General features: G+C 42.7%; 1 protein-coding gene across 1 annotated transcript in view; it reads right to left on the bottom strand.

Annotated features, from left to right (window-relative positions):
* Positions 1–501: 501 nt before the first annotated feature.
* Positions 502–19,032, bottom strand: part of adamts8a (ADAM metallopeptidase with thrombospondin type 1 motif, 8a) — a 30,655-nt gene continuing 12,124 nt past the window's right edge. The window contains exons 2-9 of the mRNA XM_029701686.1: positions 10,963–11,202; positions 9,820–9,952; positions 9,389–9,556; positions 7,161–7,477; positions 4,325–4,511; positions 2,243–2,415; positions 1,880–2,055; positions 502–1,661 (exon numbers count right to left, since the gene is read on the bottom strand). Of these exons, the coding sequence (XP_029557546.1) occupies positions 929–1,661; positions 1,880–2,055; positions 2,243–2,415; positions 4,325–4,511; positions 7,161–7,477; positions 9,389–9,556; positions 9,820–9,952; positions 10,963–11,202 (2,127 nt within the window). The 3' untranslated portion in view covers positions 502–928. The remainder of the gene's footprint in view (positions 1,662–1,879; positions 2,056–2,242; positions 2,416–4,324; positions 4,512–7,160; positions 7,478–9,388; positions 9,557–9,819; positions 9,953–10,962; positions 11,203–19,032) is intronic.

The following is a 19,032-nucleotide window of genomic DNA, read 5'->3' as shown; positions in this document are numbered from 1 at the left end:
ACCGGGGCCAAACTTCCTGCCATCCAGGACCTCTATACAAGGCGGTGTCTTAGGAAGTCCCTAAAAATTGTCAGACTCCAGCCACCCTAGTCATAGACTGTTCTCTCTGCTACCGCACGGCAAGTGGTACCGGAGCGCCAAGTCTAGGTCCAAGAGGCTTCGAAACAGTTTCTACCCCAAAGCCATAAGACTCCTGAACAGCTACTCCAGACTATTTGCATTGCCCCTCCCCCCTCTTCTACGCTGCTGCTACTCTCTGTTATTATCTATGCATAGTCACTTTAATAACTCTACCTACGTGTGCATATTACCTCAATTACCTCGACACCGGTGCCCCCGCACATTGACTCTGTGCCGGTACCCCTTGAATACAGCCTTGCTATTGTTATTTACTGCTGCTATATTGTTATTTACTGCTCTTTCATTATTTGTTATTCTTATTTCACTTTTTTTTTGTATTTTCTTAAATCTGCACTGTTGGTTAAGGGCTTTTAAGTAAGCATTTCACTGTAAGGTGTTGTACACCTGTTGTATTCGGCACATGTGAGAAATAACATTTTATTTGATTTGAGCTATTGTCTCTATTCATATGAAAAAGGTTTTTCTTTATTCCCTAAAATATTGAATGTCACTTGATGTGATTAAGTAGTATACTTTGAATTGATTTGAGGGCATATGTGTTCAAAAGGGGAGCATGTGGCCCGCCAAAAATGAATGATAGTGGTATTCAACCACTCCAGCGGAAGATCAGCAGCATTTGTGGAAAGGTAAGATGTGCCTTTGATAATGTGTTAAGCAAGATGCAAACAGAAACTTCAGGTTAAGAAGTGATAGTTGATTATTTTTTACATCCTTTGAGGTAGATCTCTGTTGGAAAACAAACCGTCAATAGTCGTTTTGAAGCTATGACATCTTTATCAGCACAGACTCAGCAGTCCTGGTAGCTGCACTGTGAAGAAACCACCTCTGGCCTCTTGGCAAGGTTACATTTCCCTAGCTCCACCATCTTACCGGTGTAGTCAATACACAGCACGCTTCGATGGCGCACCCCCACACCACATGTCCTCGAGCATGCCGACCAGGGACCCATCTGCCAGACAGGGCAGGGCAGGTCCCCACACGGCCGGATGTCTGCCGGCCGCAGGTCCTCATCACAGGAGAAGGACAGGGTGCCTGCCCCGTCTCGGCACTCTACGTTCCGTCTCGACCAACCTGAGCCGCAGCTCTTGGAGCACTCGGACCACTCCCCCAGAGCCCACTCTGAGCCCCCTAGTGGCAGAATCGCATGTAGCGAAGCTCTGCCCTCAGCTCCAGGCTTGGTGAAGGGGACATCCCTGGGGAGGAAAAAGGTGTACTTGACCCTAGGGGGAGAGGCGTCTCCGGCTGTGGACAGGAGTTGGACAGTGACTGCCTGTCGGAGCTTCTGGTAACTCAAGACCCTCTCCAGAGTGGTGGAGGAACCACTGTACCGGAGTACGGCGCCCAGGACTGGGATGTCCTGCTCTGCTGTGGACACAGAGAAATTTCCGTTCAGGATGTAGGAAACCTCTGTCTTCAAGGCCAGGTAGTTGCCGTCGTGTTTGATCCCGCGGTGGCTCTTTTGCTTGATGTCGATGTTGGTGGCCCCGGCCGGAATGGTCACAATGTCGTTGTAGCCGAATCTGTGTTGAATTAAATTAAGACAGAGGAAAGTTTCAGTTGAAAGCTTATACTTGTCTACAGGATGTATGCTAATGGTTTCCATTACCAGCATTGTAATGCTGTCTATGACATCAGAATCATCTTGAAAAGACGGGAATCAGTCAATCATTTTCACGATTTTAGAGAGACAACTCTGCCCTCAAAGGAATTTAATCCTAAATATCTTTATTTTACTCACATGGCTTTATTCATCGATCCAGTGATCTTCCTGCAGGTTGTTCCATCACCCCCACACATGCCACATTTGTCCAGCTTCACACTGGAGCCGATCACCTGGTCGCAGCCAGCTTTGACGCACTGTCCTTGGACACAGATGGAGGTGGTGTCTGGGCCACAGGTGGTGCCATCAACAACCTGAAACAACATAGAAAAATATGCAAAGTATTAGCCTAAACTCCTAGAGCACTGTAAATCAAGCGGGTTAATGAGTTGGAAATGAATCAACCCAGTGATCAAAACTAGGCAAAACTGGTTTCTGGTTATAATGATGTAATTTCAACCAGCTGGGAACTATTTGAAATTTGAGTAGTGTTATAGCTACCTTGGCCTCGAAGACTTTGAATTCATTGCTGTCTCTTGCTCTGCAGAACAGTTTGCACCTGTCCCTTGGTGAGACACCGTTGTACTTGGGGATCCACTGCTTGATGTTCCCATGGATGTCCAGATATCGGTCGCTGTTGTACTTCTCACACTGCTCATCTCTGAAGCTCTTTCCTGGGAGAATGAACATGGCACATCATTATCAATCCTATCTCTACTGATGACATTCGAGCATGTCAAGGAAACTCTTATACTATTAATTAAACTAGCCTTGTATCTATACTGTATGTGATAATGCCAACTGTATACATTTGAAATGCTATCATTGCCATGCACCATATGGAAGATGTATTTGTATTTATTAAGGATCCCCATTAGCTGCTGCCAAAGCAACATTAACTTCTTATGGATGGTGGCAGTATTGAGTAGCTTGGATGACTGACGTGCCCAGAGTAAACTGCCTGCTACTCACTCCCAGAAACTAAGATATGCATATTATTAGTAGTTTTGGATAGAAAACACTCTGAAGTTTCTAAAACTGTTTGAATGATGTCTGTGAGTATAACAGAACTCATATGGCAGGCAAAAACCTGAGAAAAAATCCAAACAGGAAGTGGTCTGTAGGACTTCAATTAATTCCCTATTCAAACTACAGTGTCTGTGGGGTCATGTTGCACTTTCTAAGGCTTCCACTGGATGTCAACAGTCTTTAGAACCTTGTTTGAGGCTTCTACTGTAAAGTGATGATGAATAAGAGCTACTGGAGTCAGAACACTGCCAGCAGGGCATGAGCCTCAGGCATGCGCGCTCATGTGAGAGGTACCTCAGTTCCATTGCATTTCTGAAGACAAAGGATTTCTCCGGTTTAAACTTTATTGCGGATTTATGATAAAAACATCCTAAAGATTGATTCTACACATTGTTTGACATGTTTCTACGAACTGTAATGGACATTTTTGAGTTTTCGTCTGACATGCGCGTCCTGAATTTGGATTTGTGAACTGAAGGCGCGAACAAAAAGGAGGTATTTGGACATAAAGGATGGACTTTATCAAACAAAACAAACATTTATTGTGGACCTGGGATTTCTTGGAGTGCATTCTGATGAAGGTCACCAAAGGTAAGTGAATATTTATAATGCTATTTCTGACTATTGTTGACTCCAACATGGCAGATATATTGTATGGCATGTTTTTGTGTCTGAGCGCCGTACTCAGATTATTGCTTTTTTGGTAAAGCTTTTATAAAATCTGACACAGCGGTTGCATTAAGGAGAAGTTTATTTAAAGTTCCATGTATAACACTTGTATTTTCATGAACATTTATGATGAGTATTTCTGTAAATTGATGTGGCTCTCTGCAAAATCACCGGATGTTTTTGGAGGCAAAAGATTACTGAACATAACACGCCAATGTAAATTGAGATTTTTGGATATAAATATGAACTTTATCGAACAAAACATACATGTATTGTGTAACATGAAGTCATATGAGTGTCATCTGATGAAGATCATCAAAGGTTAGTGATTCATTTTCCCTCTATTTCTGCTTTTTGTGACTCCTCTCTTTGGCTGGAAAATGGCTGTGTTTTTGTGTGTGTTGGCGCTGACCTAACATAATCATATTGTTTGCTTTCATCGTAAAGCCTATTTGAAATCAGACACTGTGGCTGGATTAACAAGAAGTAAAGCTTTAAAATGGTGTATAATACTTGTATGTTTGAGGAATTTTAATTATGAGATTTTTGTTGTTTTGAATTTGTCGCCCTGCACTTTCACTGGCTGTCATCATATCGATCCCGCTAACGGGATCAAGCCATAACAGGTTTTAAGGCAGTTATATACAATTAAAAATATTACATGACATTACATTTCATAACACTTTTCACAACACATTAAGTGTGTGCCACTACTTTACTACCTCATATCTACAATACAAAATCCATGTGTACGTGTGTGTAGAGTGCGTCTGTTCACATGTGTGTGTCTGTGCTTGGGTGCCCGCCCAATGTGATTGTTGAGGTGTGGATATATTGGTCATTTATTGATTTGGATATAGTGATTAATTGTTGGTGTTAATTTACCATGCTCATCTTGGCAGGCCTGTATGTTACAGGCCTGGTACTTGGCTCTCTGTCCCGCACAGTATGCTCCTCCGTTCTGTGGCTTGGGATCAGTGCATTCTCTCTCGGAAAACTCCACCCCTCCGCCACATGACCTGGAGCACGACCCCCAGGGGCCCCACACACCCCACCCTCCGTCCACAGGCTCCTACAAGATACAACCAGACAGATCAATCAGTAATTAAATCAATGAAATTGTGTTTAGAACCCTTCAACAGTTGTCACAAAGTTTACAGGCCTTGAGTGAACATGTGAAATTCAATTATTCACACTACAAAAATGTAATCTCTATGCTCAGTAATGATATTCCCTACCCTTGTCAATTGAAAACAATTACTACATGGCAGTCTTGATAAGAGTTTTTCTTTGCTTGGTTAGGGTTTTTAGTTTGGCATCTCTTGTGGCATGTAGTGGCCTGGCCTGCAGTCTGCCACGCGTGTAACTGCCTCTTGTGCGTACTCACAGCTCCTGGCATGTGCTACTAAGACACAGCATTTCATTTCTCTGGGGTTTTTACGAGTTGGCTGCAACAACTCCTCTAACAGCCAGAGTGTCTGGAATCACAAGCTAGTCCCTTGGAATAGGCCTGGCTGTTTTTAAATATACTTACTTTTTAAAGGCCTGCACCAAATATACTAAGCCGGGCCCTCAGACTGACATTTGGGGGTCTGAATAAGGGAGGGATTTATTATTTTCAGCTGCCACGCGACAGGGCTGGTGCTGGGGCCGGGCATAGGGCCAGGGCCGGATGGGGGCACATGACGAAATGAGACTACATTATATTTCTGAAGATGAAGTATTGAAACAGACGGGAGCCAGAAACTGTCTCTCACCAAAGCAGTGAAAATAAATAACACCTGTCATGGTCAAGTGTAGACGATGAGAGAAACAGAGCGCAAGAGAGAGAAAGACCGCAAGAGAGAAATCCTGTAGGTTATGACATAAACACTGCATACAAAAAGCAGAAGTAGGTAGTAAATCGTTGAGGTAGCCTATTTAAACATGTTTTTTCAGGCAGGTAAGAGGGTTCATAAATCACACAATCAGAGACTGGAGGAGTTAGTGCCTCAGACGCAATCATCCGATCCCTATGCAGAAGGATGGAGGATTTAGCCAGTCACTCAGACAGACAGAGAATCAGAATGGTTCAGAATACAGTTGAAGTCAGAAGTTTACATACACCTTAGCCTAATACATTTAAACTAAGTTTTTCCCAATTCCTGACATTTAATCCTAGTAAAAATTCCCTGTCTTAGGTCAGTTAGGACCACCACTTTATTTTAATGATGTGAAATGTCAGAATAATAGTAGAGAGTGATTTATTTCAGTTTTTATTTCTTTCATCACATTCCCAGTGGGTCAGAAGTTTACATACACTCAATTAGTATTTGATAGCATTGCCTTTAAATTGTTTAACTTGGGTCAAACTTTTCAGTTAGCCTTCCACAAGCTTCCCACAATAAGTTGGGTGAATTTTGGCCCATTCCTCCTGACAGTGCTGGTGTAACTGAGTCAGGTTTGTAGGCCTCCTTGCTTGCACAGACTTTTCAGTTCTGCCCACAAATGTTATATAGGATTGAGGTAAGGGCTATGTGATGGCCACTCCAATACCTTGACTTTGTTGTCCTTAAGCCATTTTGCCACAACTTTGGAAGTATGCTTGGGGTCATTGTCCATTTGGAAGACCCATTTGCGACAAAGCTTTAACTTCCTGACTGATGTTTTGAGATGTTGCTTCAAAATATCCACATAATTTTCCATCCTCATGATGCCATCTATTTTGTGAAGTGCACCAGTCCCTCCTGCAGCAAAACACCCCCACAACATGATGCTGCCACCCCCGGGCATCACGGTTGGGATGGTGTTCTTTGGCTTGCAAGCCTCCCCCTTTTTCCTCCAAACATAACGATTGTCATTATGGCCAAACAGTTCTATTTTTGTTTCATCAGACCAGAGAACATTTCTCCAAAAAGTACGATCTTTGTTCCCATGTGCAGTTGCAAACTGTAGTCTGGCTTTTTGATGGCGGTTTTTGAGCAGTGACTTCTTCCTTGCTGAGCGGCCTTTCAGGTTATGTCAATATAGGACTCATTTTACTGCGGATGTAGATACTTTTGCACCTGTTTCTTCCAGCATCTTCACAAGGTCCTTTGCTGTTGTTCTGGGATTGATTTGCACTTTTCGCAACAAAGTACATTCATTCATTCAGAACGCATCTCCTTCCTGAGTGGTATGACGGCTGCGTGGTCCCATGGTGTTTATACTTGCGTACTATTATTTGTACAGATGAATGTGGTACATTCAGGCGTTTGGAAATTGCTCTTAAGGATGAACCAGACTTGTGGGGGTCTACACTTTTTTTTCTGAGGTCTTGGCTGATTTCTTTTGATTTCCCCATGATGTCAAGCAAAGAGGCACTGAGTTTGAATGTAGGCCTTGAAATACATCCACAGGTACACCTCCAATTGACTCAAATTATGTAAATTAGCCTATCAGAAGCTTCTAAAGCCATGACTTCATTTTCTGAAATTTTCCAAGCTGTTTAAAGGCACAGTCAACTTAGTGTATGTAACTTCTGACCCACTGGAATTGTGATACAGTGAATTAGAAGTGAAATAATCTGTCTGTAAACAATTGTTGGAAAAATTACTTGTGTCATGCACAAAGTAGATGTCTTAACTGACTTGCCAAAACTATAGTTTGTTAACAAGAAATTTGTGGAGTGGTTGAAAAACTAGTTTTAATGACTCCAACCTAAGTGTATGTAAACTTCCGACTTCAACTCTACATATAGTACCTCTCTTTTCTGCTGATCAGTCACTGCAGCACAGACACCTCCCTGACAGGTGGTGTTGGCCCCAGCTCCAGCCCCGGCCCCAGCCCAGCAGAGCGTGCCATCAGCCCAGGGCAGGCTGCCGTTCCGGGTGGTGCAGTGTGGCTGGCCCTCCTCCCGGCACCATAGCTGGCTGCAAGTCTGGTCATCTGGGGTGTCTGGACACAGGGTGAACTCCTCCCCGAAGGCCTGCTGGCACTGACGGTCCAGGTTGTAGGAGACACCAGGGGGATCAACAGGGAGAGGGAGTGTCTGCTCTGGAGGATCCAACAGACAGTCACCTGGGAGAGAGGAACATAAGCAGGCACAAATCAGTCAATTTATAAAGCCCTTTCTAGATCAGCCGACAGTCACCTGGAAAAAGACACATTTTTATTGAATTAGTCAGTTGAGAATAAATTATTGTATGGTCTAGCTACATAAACAAACAGGCCCAGACACATCAACAGGCGTGAAAGTTCCAGTAAACTCAGGGGTGACAAAATGTCAATAAGATCTGGAGGACGTGTTAGTCATTGACTGACATTTGGGAGACCTGTACATACTGTATTATACTGAAGGTGTTAAGAAGACCTAGGGGGGCTAAAGCTCTGATAAAGGTGGGAACACACGTTCCTCTTCTATCAATCACCAGGAAACGACAACTGCAACTGGGTGCCAGTCCGCCTGAAGCACGTGAATTTGACTGTTATGTTTATTTTTTTGCAAACCTAAAACAGGTGTACAACAGTTTTAGCTTGAGGGGGCTATTTTCATAGCAGAATGGAATGACCAAATACACAAAGATGTGTTTGCCTCTAAAGATTTTGTTGCCAGAAGGTAACATCATATCCAGTGGCTGAATCAGGTGATAGAAATGGTTATAGGTCATTGCCAAACATTACATTTAACTTTAGACTTTTGAAGCAGCTTTTCTTCATAAACTCTATGTAGAAAAATATACTTTAACTCTTGGCATTGATGTGCATGTCGGACAGAAGAGTTACTGCCTCTCTGCCCTGGTACAGTATGTTGCTTAATCCTATTTTGTTAGATATTTTTAGTGGTATGGCCCCTTTAACAGAGGAGAATTCTGCAACATCAGTTCACTATATATCTGTGGCAAGGCCGGTAAAGACAACATGTGCTTGGCTACACTCGTTTTCTCTTCTCTGTGAGGGAAAACAGTTGTTAAAGCTGGAATGTGTGACTCACTAGCAGATGAGTCAGAGAAGCAGAGAGAGAGAGAGAGAGAGAGAAAGAGAGATTATTTTATTACAATGTATATTATATATATTGTTGCTTTGGCAATATTGATGCAATGGTTTTTTCATGCCAATAAAGCAGCTTGAATTTGAGAGAGAAATCAAAGTGGAGACTGAAATATCGATGGGGGATAAAACATTGACTGAGAAAAATGTATGCTATTTCGCAACACAAATATCTGCTTTGCCTTAGATTTGCTATATTCCATTCTAGGAGCAGGAACATCAATCTTGAGATGCCTTCTCCCAGCAATCTCAGGCATGTCTGCTGTGTGTGTGTGTCATCTGAATTATTACAGTGCTGTCTGTGTCTCTGCCCTGCCATGAGCAGACAGAAGTGAAGAGAAGAGCCTCACTGCGAAGAGCGAGGAGCTTACTCTCCAAGGACTGTTAGTTTGGACACTCAGCAAAATTACAAATAGTGGTTTTCACAGACCATAAATAGTGGTTGATGGAGTGAGTTTAGGCAGAATGAGCTTTTTAAAAAGAGAGAGAAATAAAATAAACTTGTGAAATGTTAGGGGTTCATATTATATAGGGATTTCTCCCCACTCTCTGAGTCCTAAATTACATAGCACACTCTCTGTGGCAGGTGTCTATTAATTGCATAATAACAGCCTATGGTCGTTTAGGACAAATGTCTCAAAACTGTTATTCAAACTTAATGAAACCGCAAACTGTTTTTACTCAGATTCAGTTTGTCTGGAATAATACCTCATGACCAAAACCAAATGAAAGCTGGGAACCACATGTTAACCAATAAGAACTAACTGTCGATACAATTATGTTTGTGTGTAGTAAGTAGTGCATCGGGGAATCATGATTCCAGCCAATACATCCTACTCAATACATTAACCCTTGATACAGTGGTTAGAGAGAATAGAACAGAATAAAAGAGAAAGAGAGGAAAGCACTTGGATAAAGGTTTAAAAGGGTAAGTTATCCTACCATATCCATTGTCGAAGAACTCTGTGACATAGCGGGCGCTACATGGCGACCATGGCAAAGTCTTGTTGAGGCTAAAAAACACAGACGCCATCATGTGGGGCCCATCCAGGTGTCCGAACCATCTGATACAGTTATTAGAGTCGTCATGAGGCATGCTGAGTACATGACCTGAGGAGAGAAAGAAGAAGATGCTGCTGAGAGCTGACGTATGGCTTACATCATGCACTTTTCTAACTTTATTCTCATTTAAACAAGAGGCAAAGCAGTACAGCCATGACAGGTGACTCAGGAGAAGTACTGAACATCCATCCACATTGGCCTTTACTAAAGTTTCATACCTTGTGAGATAGGAAACACACAAGTATGCATTTTGTTCCATAGTGTGTTACTGTAACATACCAAGCTCATATTTCTATAGCGTATTAACATACCTAGCTCGTGTGTCACGGTGTAGGCGGCCTGCAGACCGTTATCCTCTATTACAGAGCAGCTTCTCTTAGGGTCACACATGGTGCCCACGTCAGCCACCCCCAGGGTGTCACAGCTCCTCTGACCACAGATGTCCTGCATAGGGGGTACAGGGAGAGAGGGCATGAGGACTTTATCACAACGGGAAAGACGACAAGATGAGTGAAAAAGGGCTAGAGGAGTAGGGATCTCACAACTCATCTGCCCATAGATGTCCTACATGGAGTAGAGGGAGAGGAGAGGAGAGAAGAGGAGAGGAAAAGGGCTAGGGGAGTAGGGAGAGTAGGAAGAGGAGGGACACATTTCAGACACTGATATCCAGACATTGCTACGTTTGTTCCAGACAGAGGGGGTTTTCCCCCTAAAAGTGAGGCTCTTGCCAGCAAAACATATTTGTCAGTGTTTCCATCGTAAAATGAAGCAAATACATGGCAGCCAGTAGATTTGGGGAGAAAGGAAATTTAACTGTGTGGTATCTAAAGCACACAGTGAAGGGGGATTCAGTATTAACAAGGCCATTGAAGCTCTAGTTTGTTACACTTACAGACAGGCATTCCCCCCAAAATATACCACAATCCAAAAGGGTACTTTGGAGACTGGAAGGGCAAAGGGGCATGTGCTCTGCACAACACAGGAGGTTGATGGCACCTTAATTTGCGAGAACGGGCTGGTGGTAATGGCTGGAGCGGAATAGGTGGAATGGTATCAAATACATCAAACATATGGTTTCCATGTGTTTGATGCCATTCAATTTGCACCGTTCCGGCCATTATTATGAGCCGTTCTCCCCTCAGGAGCCTCCTGTGCTGCACAGGTGGAGCCCTATCTGTGCACGTGCCACCCTATCTGTGCACGTGCCTGCTTTTCACACTAAACAGAGCCAAACCAAGCTGTACCGAGCATGGCCTGGTTCTGCATCCACCATAGTTGCTGGAACCATACTGAAAAGGACAATGTTAAAATACAATATTTGAGCTAGTACTGTTTGGTCAGCACAAGAGAGTAAAAGGGTAATAGGGTTCATCTCACCTGTCTGGTGAATTGGATAGTTGTGTCGTAGTGTGCTGGGTGATTGAGGTGGAATGTCTAATGTTCTAAGTTCTCACCTGTCTGGTGAATAAGATGGCTGTATCGTAGTGTTCCAGGTGCCTCTGGCTAGAGGGGTTGAAGAGCTGCTGCCAGTTACAGAAGTTCCTGAGGGCCATTCCTCCGTTGCTGGACACCTGTGGCCCTACATCTTCGTCCTCCACCACCAGCATCTTCACAACCACCAGGCTCACTGAGTTCTTCAGACTGGGGTGGCGGTAGATCCGCGCCGCCACTGCCATCAGAGTCAGTAGGTAGTGCTGGAGAGGGAAGAGAGAGATATGCCTTGTAATATGGTCATTTAGTAGAACTGTCAGCATTGACAGTGACACATATATTACGGAAATGTGGCTCATGCGGGAATCGAACCCTGGTGTTGCCAGCACCATGTTTTAACCAAATGAGCGACTGGAAGCACATGTGGAAGCATGGGCAACAATGACCTGACCAATGATCTGTAACACTCAACAGTTCACTAACAGTTCACTTTTAGCTAAAGGCAAAACGTTTTCTGCAATGACATGGTGAGCAAGGCAACATGAACTCATCAACTCAATGCATGTACTGAATATTATGACCATACAGTACAAACCAAGCAAACCTAAATTGATTCTGGTTCCCAGGACATTCGTTAGGTCACGGCTAATGTTCTCATAACACAAAAACTGTCCAGTCGTGTTTATATAAAACATTCACCTGATGTTGCAAGAACGTTCCTAGAACACATTTAATCTGTTCTTTAAAGGTTCCCGGAATGTTTCATTAGGTTGTGGGAAGAGAGCATCCTGACCGGTTGCATCACCGCCTGGTATGGCAACAGCTCGGCCTTCGACTGCATGGCACAACAGAGGGTAGTGCGTATGGCCCAGTACATCTCTGGGGCCAAGCTTCCTGTCATCTAGGACCTCTATACCAGGCAGTGTCAGAGGAAGGCCCTAAAAATTGCCAAAGACTCCAGCCACCCTAGTCATAGTTCTCTCTGCTACCGCACGCTTCCTAACAGATTATACCCCCAAGCCATTAGACTCCTGAACAGCTAATCAAATGGCTACCCTTTTACGCTGCTGCTACTCTCTGTTTATTATCCATGCATAGTCTGTTTATCATCCATGCATGAGGTTTATTATCCATGCATGTACCTATTACCTCAATTACCTCGACAAACCTGTGTCCCCGCACATTGACTCTGTACCCCCTGTATATAGCCTCGCTACTGTTATTTTATTGTTGCTCTTTAATTATTTGTTATTTGTTATTTTTCTTATTTTTTTACTTCAGTTTATTTAGTAAATCCTTTCTTAACACTTATTTTTCTTAAAACTGCATTGTTGGTTAAGGGCTTGTAGGTAAGCATTTCACTGTAAGGTTGTATTCACCATAAGTGACAAATACAATTTGATTTGATTTGATTACAATATTTCTATTAGGTTGCAAAACACATTTGTTGGTGTTGCAAGAACATTCCCACAACACATTTTATGTTCTTTAAAAATTCCTAAAATATGTATTTAGGTTGTGGGAACATTGTGGGGATATGACAGGAGATTCTGTATGTTCCCAAAACACAAAAACGGTCCAGTTGTGCTGACATTTAGATAATGTTTGTATCAGGGTGCACAAAACATTCCTTTGATGTTGCAAGAAAGTTGACAGAACAGACTTTCTGAGTTGTTTAAAGGTTCCCAGAATATTTAATTAAGTTGTGGGAACAGTGTGGGTACATTACAAGAGATAAGTTCTCAAAACAGAAAATATGCTCAGTTGTGATGACATTCTTACAATGTTTAAGTTGCGTTGCACAGGACATTCCCTTAATGTTGTAAGAATGAAATAAGTCAATTTTTATGACGTTCATAGCACATTTATTTTAGGTTTAATATAATATTCCTTTGATGTTCACATAATATACATTGTACCTTGTCTTTGAGGTTGAGAAAAATGACATTTATGTTTTATCTAATATTAACAAAACATTCTCAGCATGCAAAGGTGTAGCTCCTTAAAGCATATTGGAAAACATTCCAATTATGTTCCTCTCCAGATGTAATGCCAAATTACATTTGAAGACTATATAGTATAACTATATAATTCGAGCAAGGGTTGCCTTCCAGAGAGACATCAGAGATTGTAACATTCTCTGCTTCACGGAAACATGGCTCACTCGTGATACGTTATCAGAGTCGGTACAGTCACCCGGTTTCGTCACACATCACACTGACAGAAACAAACATCTCTCTGGTAAGAAGAAGGGCGGGGATGTATGCCTTATGATTAACGAGTCGTAGTGTGATCATAACATCATACAGGAACTCAAGTCCTTTTGTTCACCTGACCTAGAATTCCTTACAATCAAATGCCGACCGCATTATCTACCAAGAGAATTCTCTTTGATTATAATCACAGCCGTGTATATCTCTCCCAAGCAGACACCTTGACGGCCCTGAAGAACTTCATTGGACTCTATGTAAACTGGAAACCACATATCCTGAGGCTGCATTTATTGTAGTTGGTGATTTTAACAGGGCTAATCTGAAAACAAGGCTCCCTAAATTCTATCAGCATATCGAATGCGCAACCTGGGCTGGCAGCATTCTGGATCATTGCTACTCTAACTTCCGCGATGCATACAAAGCTCTCCCCCGCCCTCCTTTCGGCAAATCTGACCACGACTCCATTTTGTTGCTCCCAGCCTATAGACAGAAAATAAAATAGAAAACGCCCATGCTCGGGTCTGTTCAACGCTGGTCCGACCAATCTGATTATATGCTTAAAGATTGCTTCGATCACGTGGACTGGGATATGTTCCGGATAGCCTCAGACAACAACATTGATGCATACGCTGATTCAGTGAGCGAGTTTATCAGCAAGTGCATCGGTGATGTTGTACCCACGGTGACTATTAAAACCTTCCCCAACCAGAAACCGTGGATTGATGGATGCATTCGCGTGAAACTGAAAGCGCGAACCACTGCTTTTAATCATGGCAAGGCGACCGGAAACATGACCGAATACAAACAGTGTAGCTATTCCCTCCGCAAGGCAATCAAACAAGCTAAGCGTCAGTATAGAGACAAAGTAGAGTCGCAATTCAATGGCTCAGACACGAGACGTATGTGGCAGGGTCTACAGTCAATCACGGATTACAAAAAGAAAACCATCCCTGTCGTGGACACCGAAGTCTTGCTCCCAGATGAACTAAAAAACTTCTTTGCTCGCTTTGGGGACAATACAGTGCCACTGACACGGCCCGCTACCAAAACCTGCAGGCTCTCCTTCAACGTGAGTAAAACATTTAAACGTGTTAACCCTCGCAAGGTTGCCGGCCCAGACGGCATCCCTAGCCGCGTCCTCAGAGCATACACAGACCAGCTGGCTGGTGTGTTTACGGACATATTCAATCAATCCCTATCCCAGTCTGCTGTTCCCACATGCTTCAATAGGGCCACCATTGTTCCTGTTCCCAAGAAAGCTAAGGTAACTGAGCTAAACTATTATCGCCCCGTAGCACTCACTTCTGTCATCATGAAGTGCTTTGAGAGACTAGTCAAGGATCTTATCACCTCCATCCTACCTGACACCCTAGACCCACTCCAATTTGCTTACCGCCCCAATAGGTCCACAGATGACGTAATTGCAATCACATTGCACACTGCCCTAAGAATGCTGTTCATCGATTACAGCTCAGCATTTAACACCATAGTACCTTCCAAACTCGTCATTAAGCTCGAGACCCTGGGTCTCGACCCCGCCCTGTGCAACTGGTTCCTGGACTTTCTGACGGGCCGCCCCCAGGTGGTGAGGGTAGGAAACAACATCTCCACCCTGCTGATCCTCAACACTGGGGCCCCACAAGGGTGCATTCTCAGCCCTCTCCTGTACTCCCTGTTCACCCATGACTGCGTGGCCATGCACGCCTCCAACTCAATCATCAAGTTTGCAGACGACACAACAGTGGTAGGCTTGATTACCAACAACGACGAGACGGCCTACAGGGAGGAGGTGAGTGCCCTCGGAGTGTGGTGTCAGGAAAATAACCTCACACTCAACGTCAACAAAACAAAGGAGATGATCGTGGACTTCAGGAAACAGCAGAGGGAGCACCCCCTATCCACATTGACGCGACAGTAGTGGAGAAGGTGGAAAGTTTTACGTTCCTCTGCTTACACATCACGGACAAAATGAAATGTTCCACCCACACAGACAGCGTGGTGAAGAAGGCACCTACACTGGAGTTGCTTACATACAAATCATTCAAATCCAGACGGAAAATATTTACACAAGAAGCAACCTAATATCACACAGTCAAACTCTCAGTCATTTAGTAAGTTCACCATTCTGCCGTTCTCACTGTTAAACATCGCACAGTGAGACATCGCACAGGCGCCTCTTCAACCTTGTCCCCGAAAACACTCACAAACTTTTACAGATGCACAATCAAGAGCATCCTGTCGGGCTGTATCACCGCCTGGTACGGCAACTTCTTCGCCCACAACCGTTAGGCTCTCCAGAGGGAAGTGAGGTCTGCACAACGCATCACTGGGGGCAAACTACCTGCCCTCCAGGACACCTACACCACCCGATGTCACAGGAAGGACAAAAAGATCATCAAGGACAACAACCACCCGAGCCACTGCCTGTTCACCCCGCTATCATCCAGAAGGCGAGGTCAGTATAGGTGCATCAATGCTGGGACCGAGAGACTGAAAAACAGGTTCTATCTCAGGGCTATCAGACTATTAAACAGCCATCACTAATATCGAGTGGCTGCTGCCAACATACTGACTCAAATCTCTATCCACTTTAATAATTAAAAATTGGATGTAATAAATGTATCACTAGTCACTTTAAGCTATGCCACTTTATATAATGTTTACATACCCTACATTACTCATCTCATATGTATATACTGTACTCTATACCATCTACTGCATCTTGCCTATGCCGCACGGCCATCGCTCATCCATATATTTATATGTACATATTCTTATTCATTCCTTTACACTTGTGTGTATAAGGTAGTTGTTGTGAAATTGTTAGATTACTTGTTAGATATTACTGCACGGTCGGAACTAGAAGCACAAGCATTTCGCTACACTCGCATTAACATCTGCTAACCATGTATATGTGACCAATCAAATTTGATGATATAGAGACACATGGCATTTTAATTTAATTCACAGGACATTTGAACTGCATTTAATCATACAAACACAACTATCTGTATTACTCTTCATTTGCTGACAAACTGCACATGTGGGGTTTGAACTTTCAATGTTTTCCAACTAGATAATCCAACTAGATCCAACTAGGTTTTCCAACTAGATAATTAACCATCTGAGCCACCAGGGGATAGCCTTGTGGCTTTGTTCAGCAAAATATGGTCAATCAGGACACAGAACACATAAAAATGTACCCATCCTCTTCATATGCTGTGTACTTGTAACACTGTATTTCATGATTTTCTTTCTACATCACGTGTTGAAAGTCTTATTATTCACACCCCTTGACTTATTCAAAATGTTGTGGTGTCACAGCCTGAATTTAAAATTGATTAAATGTAGATGTTTTTGTCACTGGCCTACACACAATAACTTGTAATGTCAAAATGAGATGGGTTTTTTTAAAACATTTTTACAAGAAAATTGAAAATGAACAGCTGAAATGTATTGAGTCAGTAAGTATTCAACCCCTTTGTTATGGCAAGCCTAAATAGGTTAGGGAGTAAAAATGTGCTTACCCAGTCACATATGTGTGCAATAATAGTGTTCAACATGATTTTTTAATGACTGTCTCATCTCAGTACCCCCACACATACAGTTATCTGTAAGGTCCTTCAGTAATGCAAACAGAGATTCAACCACGAAGACCAGGGAGGTTTTCCAATGCCTAGCAAAGAAGGGCACCTATTGGTAGATGGGTAAAAATAAAAAAGCAGACATTGAATATCCCTTTGAGCATGGTGAGGTTATTAATTACACTTTGGATGGTGTGTCAATACACCCAGTCACTACTGGCGTCCTTCCTAACTCAGTTGCCGGAGAGGAAGGAAACCACTCAGGGATTTCACCATTAGGTCAATGGTGACTTTAAAATAATTACAGAGTTTAATGGCTGTGATAAGAGAAAACTGAGGATGGATCAACAGCATTGTAGTTACTCCACAATAATAACCACATTGACAGAGGGAAAATAAGGAAGCCTGTACAGAAGAAAAATATTCCAAAACATGCATCCTGTTTCTAACAAGGCACTAAAGTAATATTGCAAAAAATGTGGGAAAGTAATGTACCTCTTGTCCTGAATACGAAGCGTTGTTTTGGGCAAATTGAATACAACACATTACTGACTACCCTTCTCCATATTTTCAACCATAGTGGTGGCTGCAATATGTTAAGGGTAAGCTTGTAATCGTTAAGGACTGGGGAGTTTTTCAGGATAAAAAATAAATGGATAAGCACAGGCAAAATCCTAGAGGAAAACCTGGATCAGTCTGCTTTTACACACTGAGAGATGAATTCCCCTTTCAGCAGGACAATAACCTAAAACACAAGACCAAATCTACACTGGAGTTGCTTACCAAGAAGACAGTGAATGTTCTTGAATGGCCGAGTTACAGTTTTGACTTATATCTACTTGAAAATCTATGGCAAGTCCTGAAAATGGTTGTTTAGCAATGATCACCAACCAATTTGACAGAGCTTGAAGAATTGTTACTAATGGGCAAATGTTGCACAATCCTGCTGTGGAAAACTCTTAGAGACTTACCCAGAAAGACTCATAGCTGTAAGCGCTGCCAAAGGTTCTTCTACAAAGTATTTTCTCAGGGGTGTGAATACTTACGTAAATTAGATATTTCTGTATTTGATTTTCAATAAATTTGCAAAATGTTCTAAAAACATGTATTAACTTTGTCATTATGGAGTATTGTGTGTAGATGGGTGAGAAAAAAAGGCTGTTACACAACAAATGTGGAAAAAGTCAAGGGGAATGAATATAGAATAATGTGGTTTCTGAAGGCACTGTATGAAGTGCAAAATACATGTTTATTTTTATTTTTATGATTAAATGCTTTTCAAATTTCCTATTCATAAAATTCGATGCAGATTGTTTACATAGGAAGTGTAAAAAAATCTGGTTGTGTTTGTATGATTAAATGTTCAAATTCAAATGTCCTATGAATGAAATTATATACAGATTGTCAACATATGAAGTGTTAAAAATATGGATGTGCTTGTATGATTAAATGCTGTTCGCCCCAGTCTGAGGTCCTGAGCACTCTGGAGTAGGTTTTCATCAAGGATGTCTCTGTACTTTGCTCCGTTCTTCTTTCCCTCGATCCTGACTAGTCTCCCTGATGCTAAAACACATAACCACAGCAGGATGCTGCCACCACCATGCTTCACCATAGGGATGGTGCCAGGTTTCCTCGAGACGTGACACTTGGCATTCAGGCCAAAGAGTTCAATCTTGGTTTCATCAGAGCAGAGGATCTTGTTTAGAGGATCTTGTTTCTCATGGTCTGAGAGTCTATAGGTTCCTTTTGGCAAACTCCAAGCAGGCTATCATGTGCATTTTTCTGAGGAATGGCTTCCGTCTGGACACTCTACCATAAGGACCTGAAAGGTGGAGCGCTAAAGAGATGGTTGTCCTTCTGGAAGGTTCTCCCATCTCCACAGAGGAACTCTGGAGCTCTTTCAGAATGACCATCGGGTTCTTGGTCACATCCCTGACGAAAGCCCTTCTCCCCGATTGCTCAGTTTGACCGTGTGGCCAGCTCTACGACGTCTTGGTGGTTCCAAAATTCCTCTATTTGAGAATGATGGAGGCCACTGTTTTTTTGGGGACCTTCAATGATGCACATATTTTTTGGTACCCTTCCCCAGATCTGTGCCTCGACACAATGCTCAATCGGAGCTCTACAGACAATTCCTTTGACCTCGTGGCTTGGTTTTTGCTCTGACATGCATTGTCAACTGTGGGACCTTATATAGACAGTTGGGTGCCTTTTCAAAATATGTCCAATTAATTGAATTTACCACAGGTGGACTCCAGTCAAGTTTTAGAAACATCTCAAGGATGATCAATGTAAA

The sequence above is a fragment of the Salmo trutta genome, chromosome 19 (assembly GCF_901001165.1).
Source record: "Salmo trutta chromosome 19, fSalTru1.1, whole genome shotgun sequence".
Taxonomy (NCBI): Eukaryota; Metazoa; Chordata; class Actinopteri; order Salmoniformes; family Salmonidae; genus Salmo; species Salmo trutta.
Note: the sequence above shows the minus strand (reverse complement) of the source record. Positions and strands in the feature narration are given on the sequence as shown.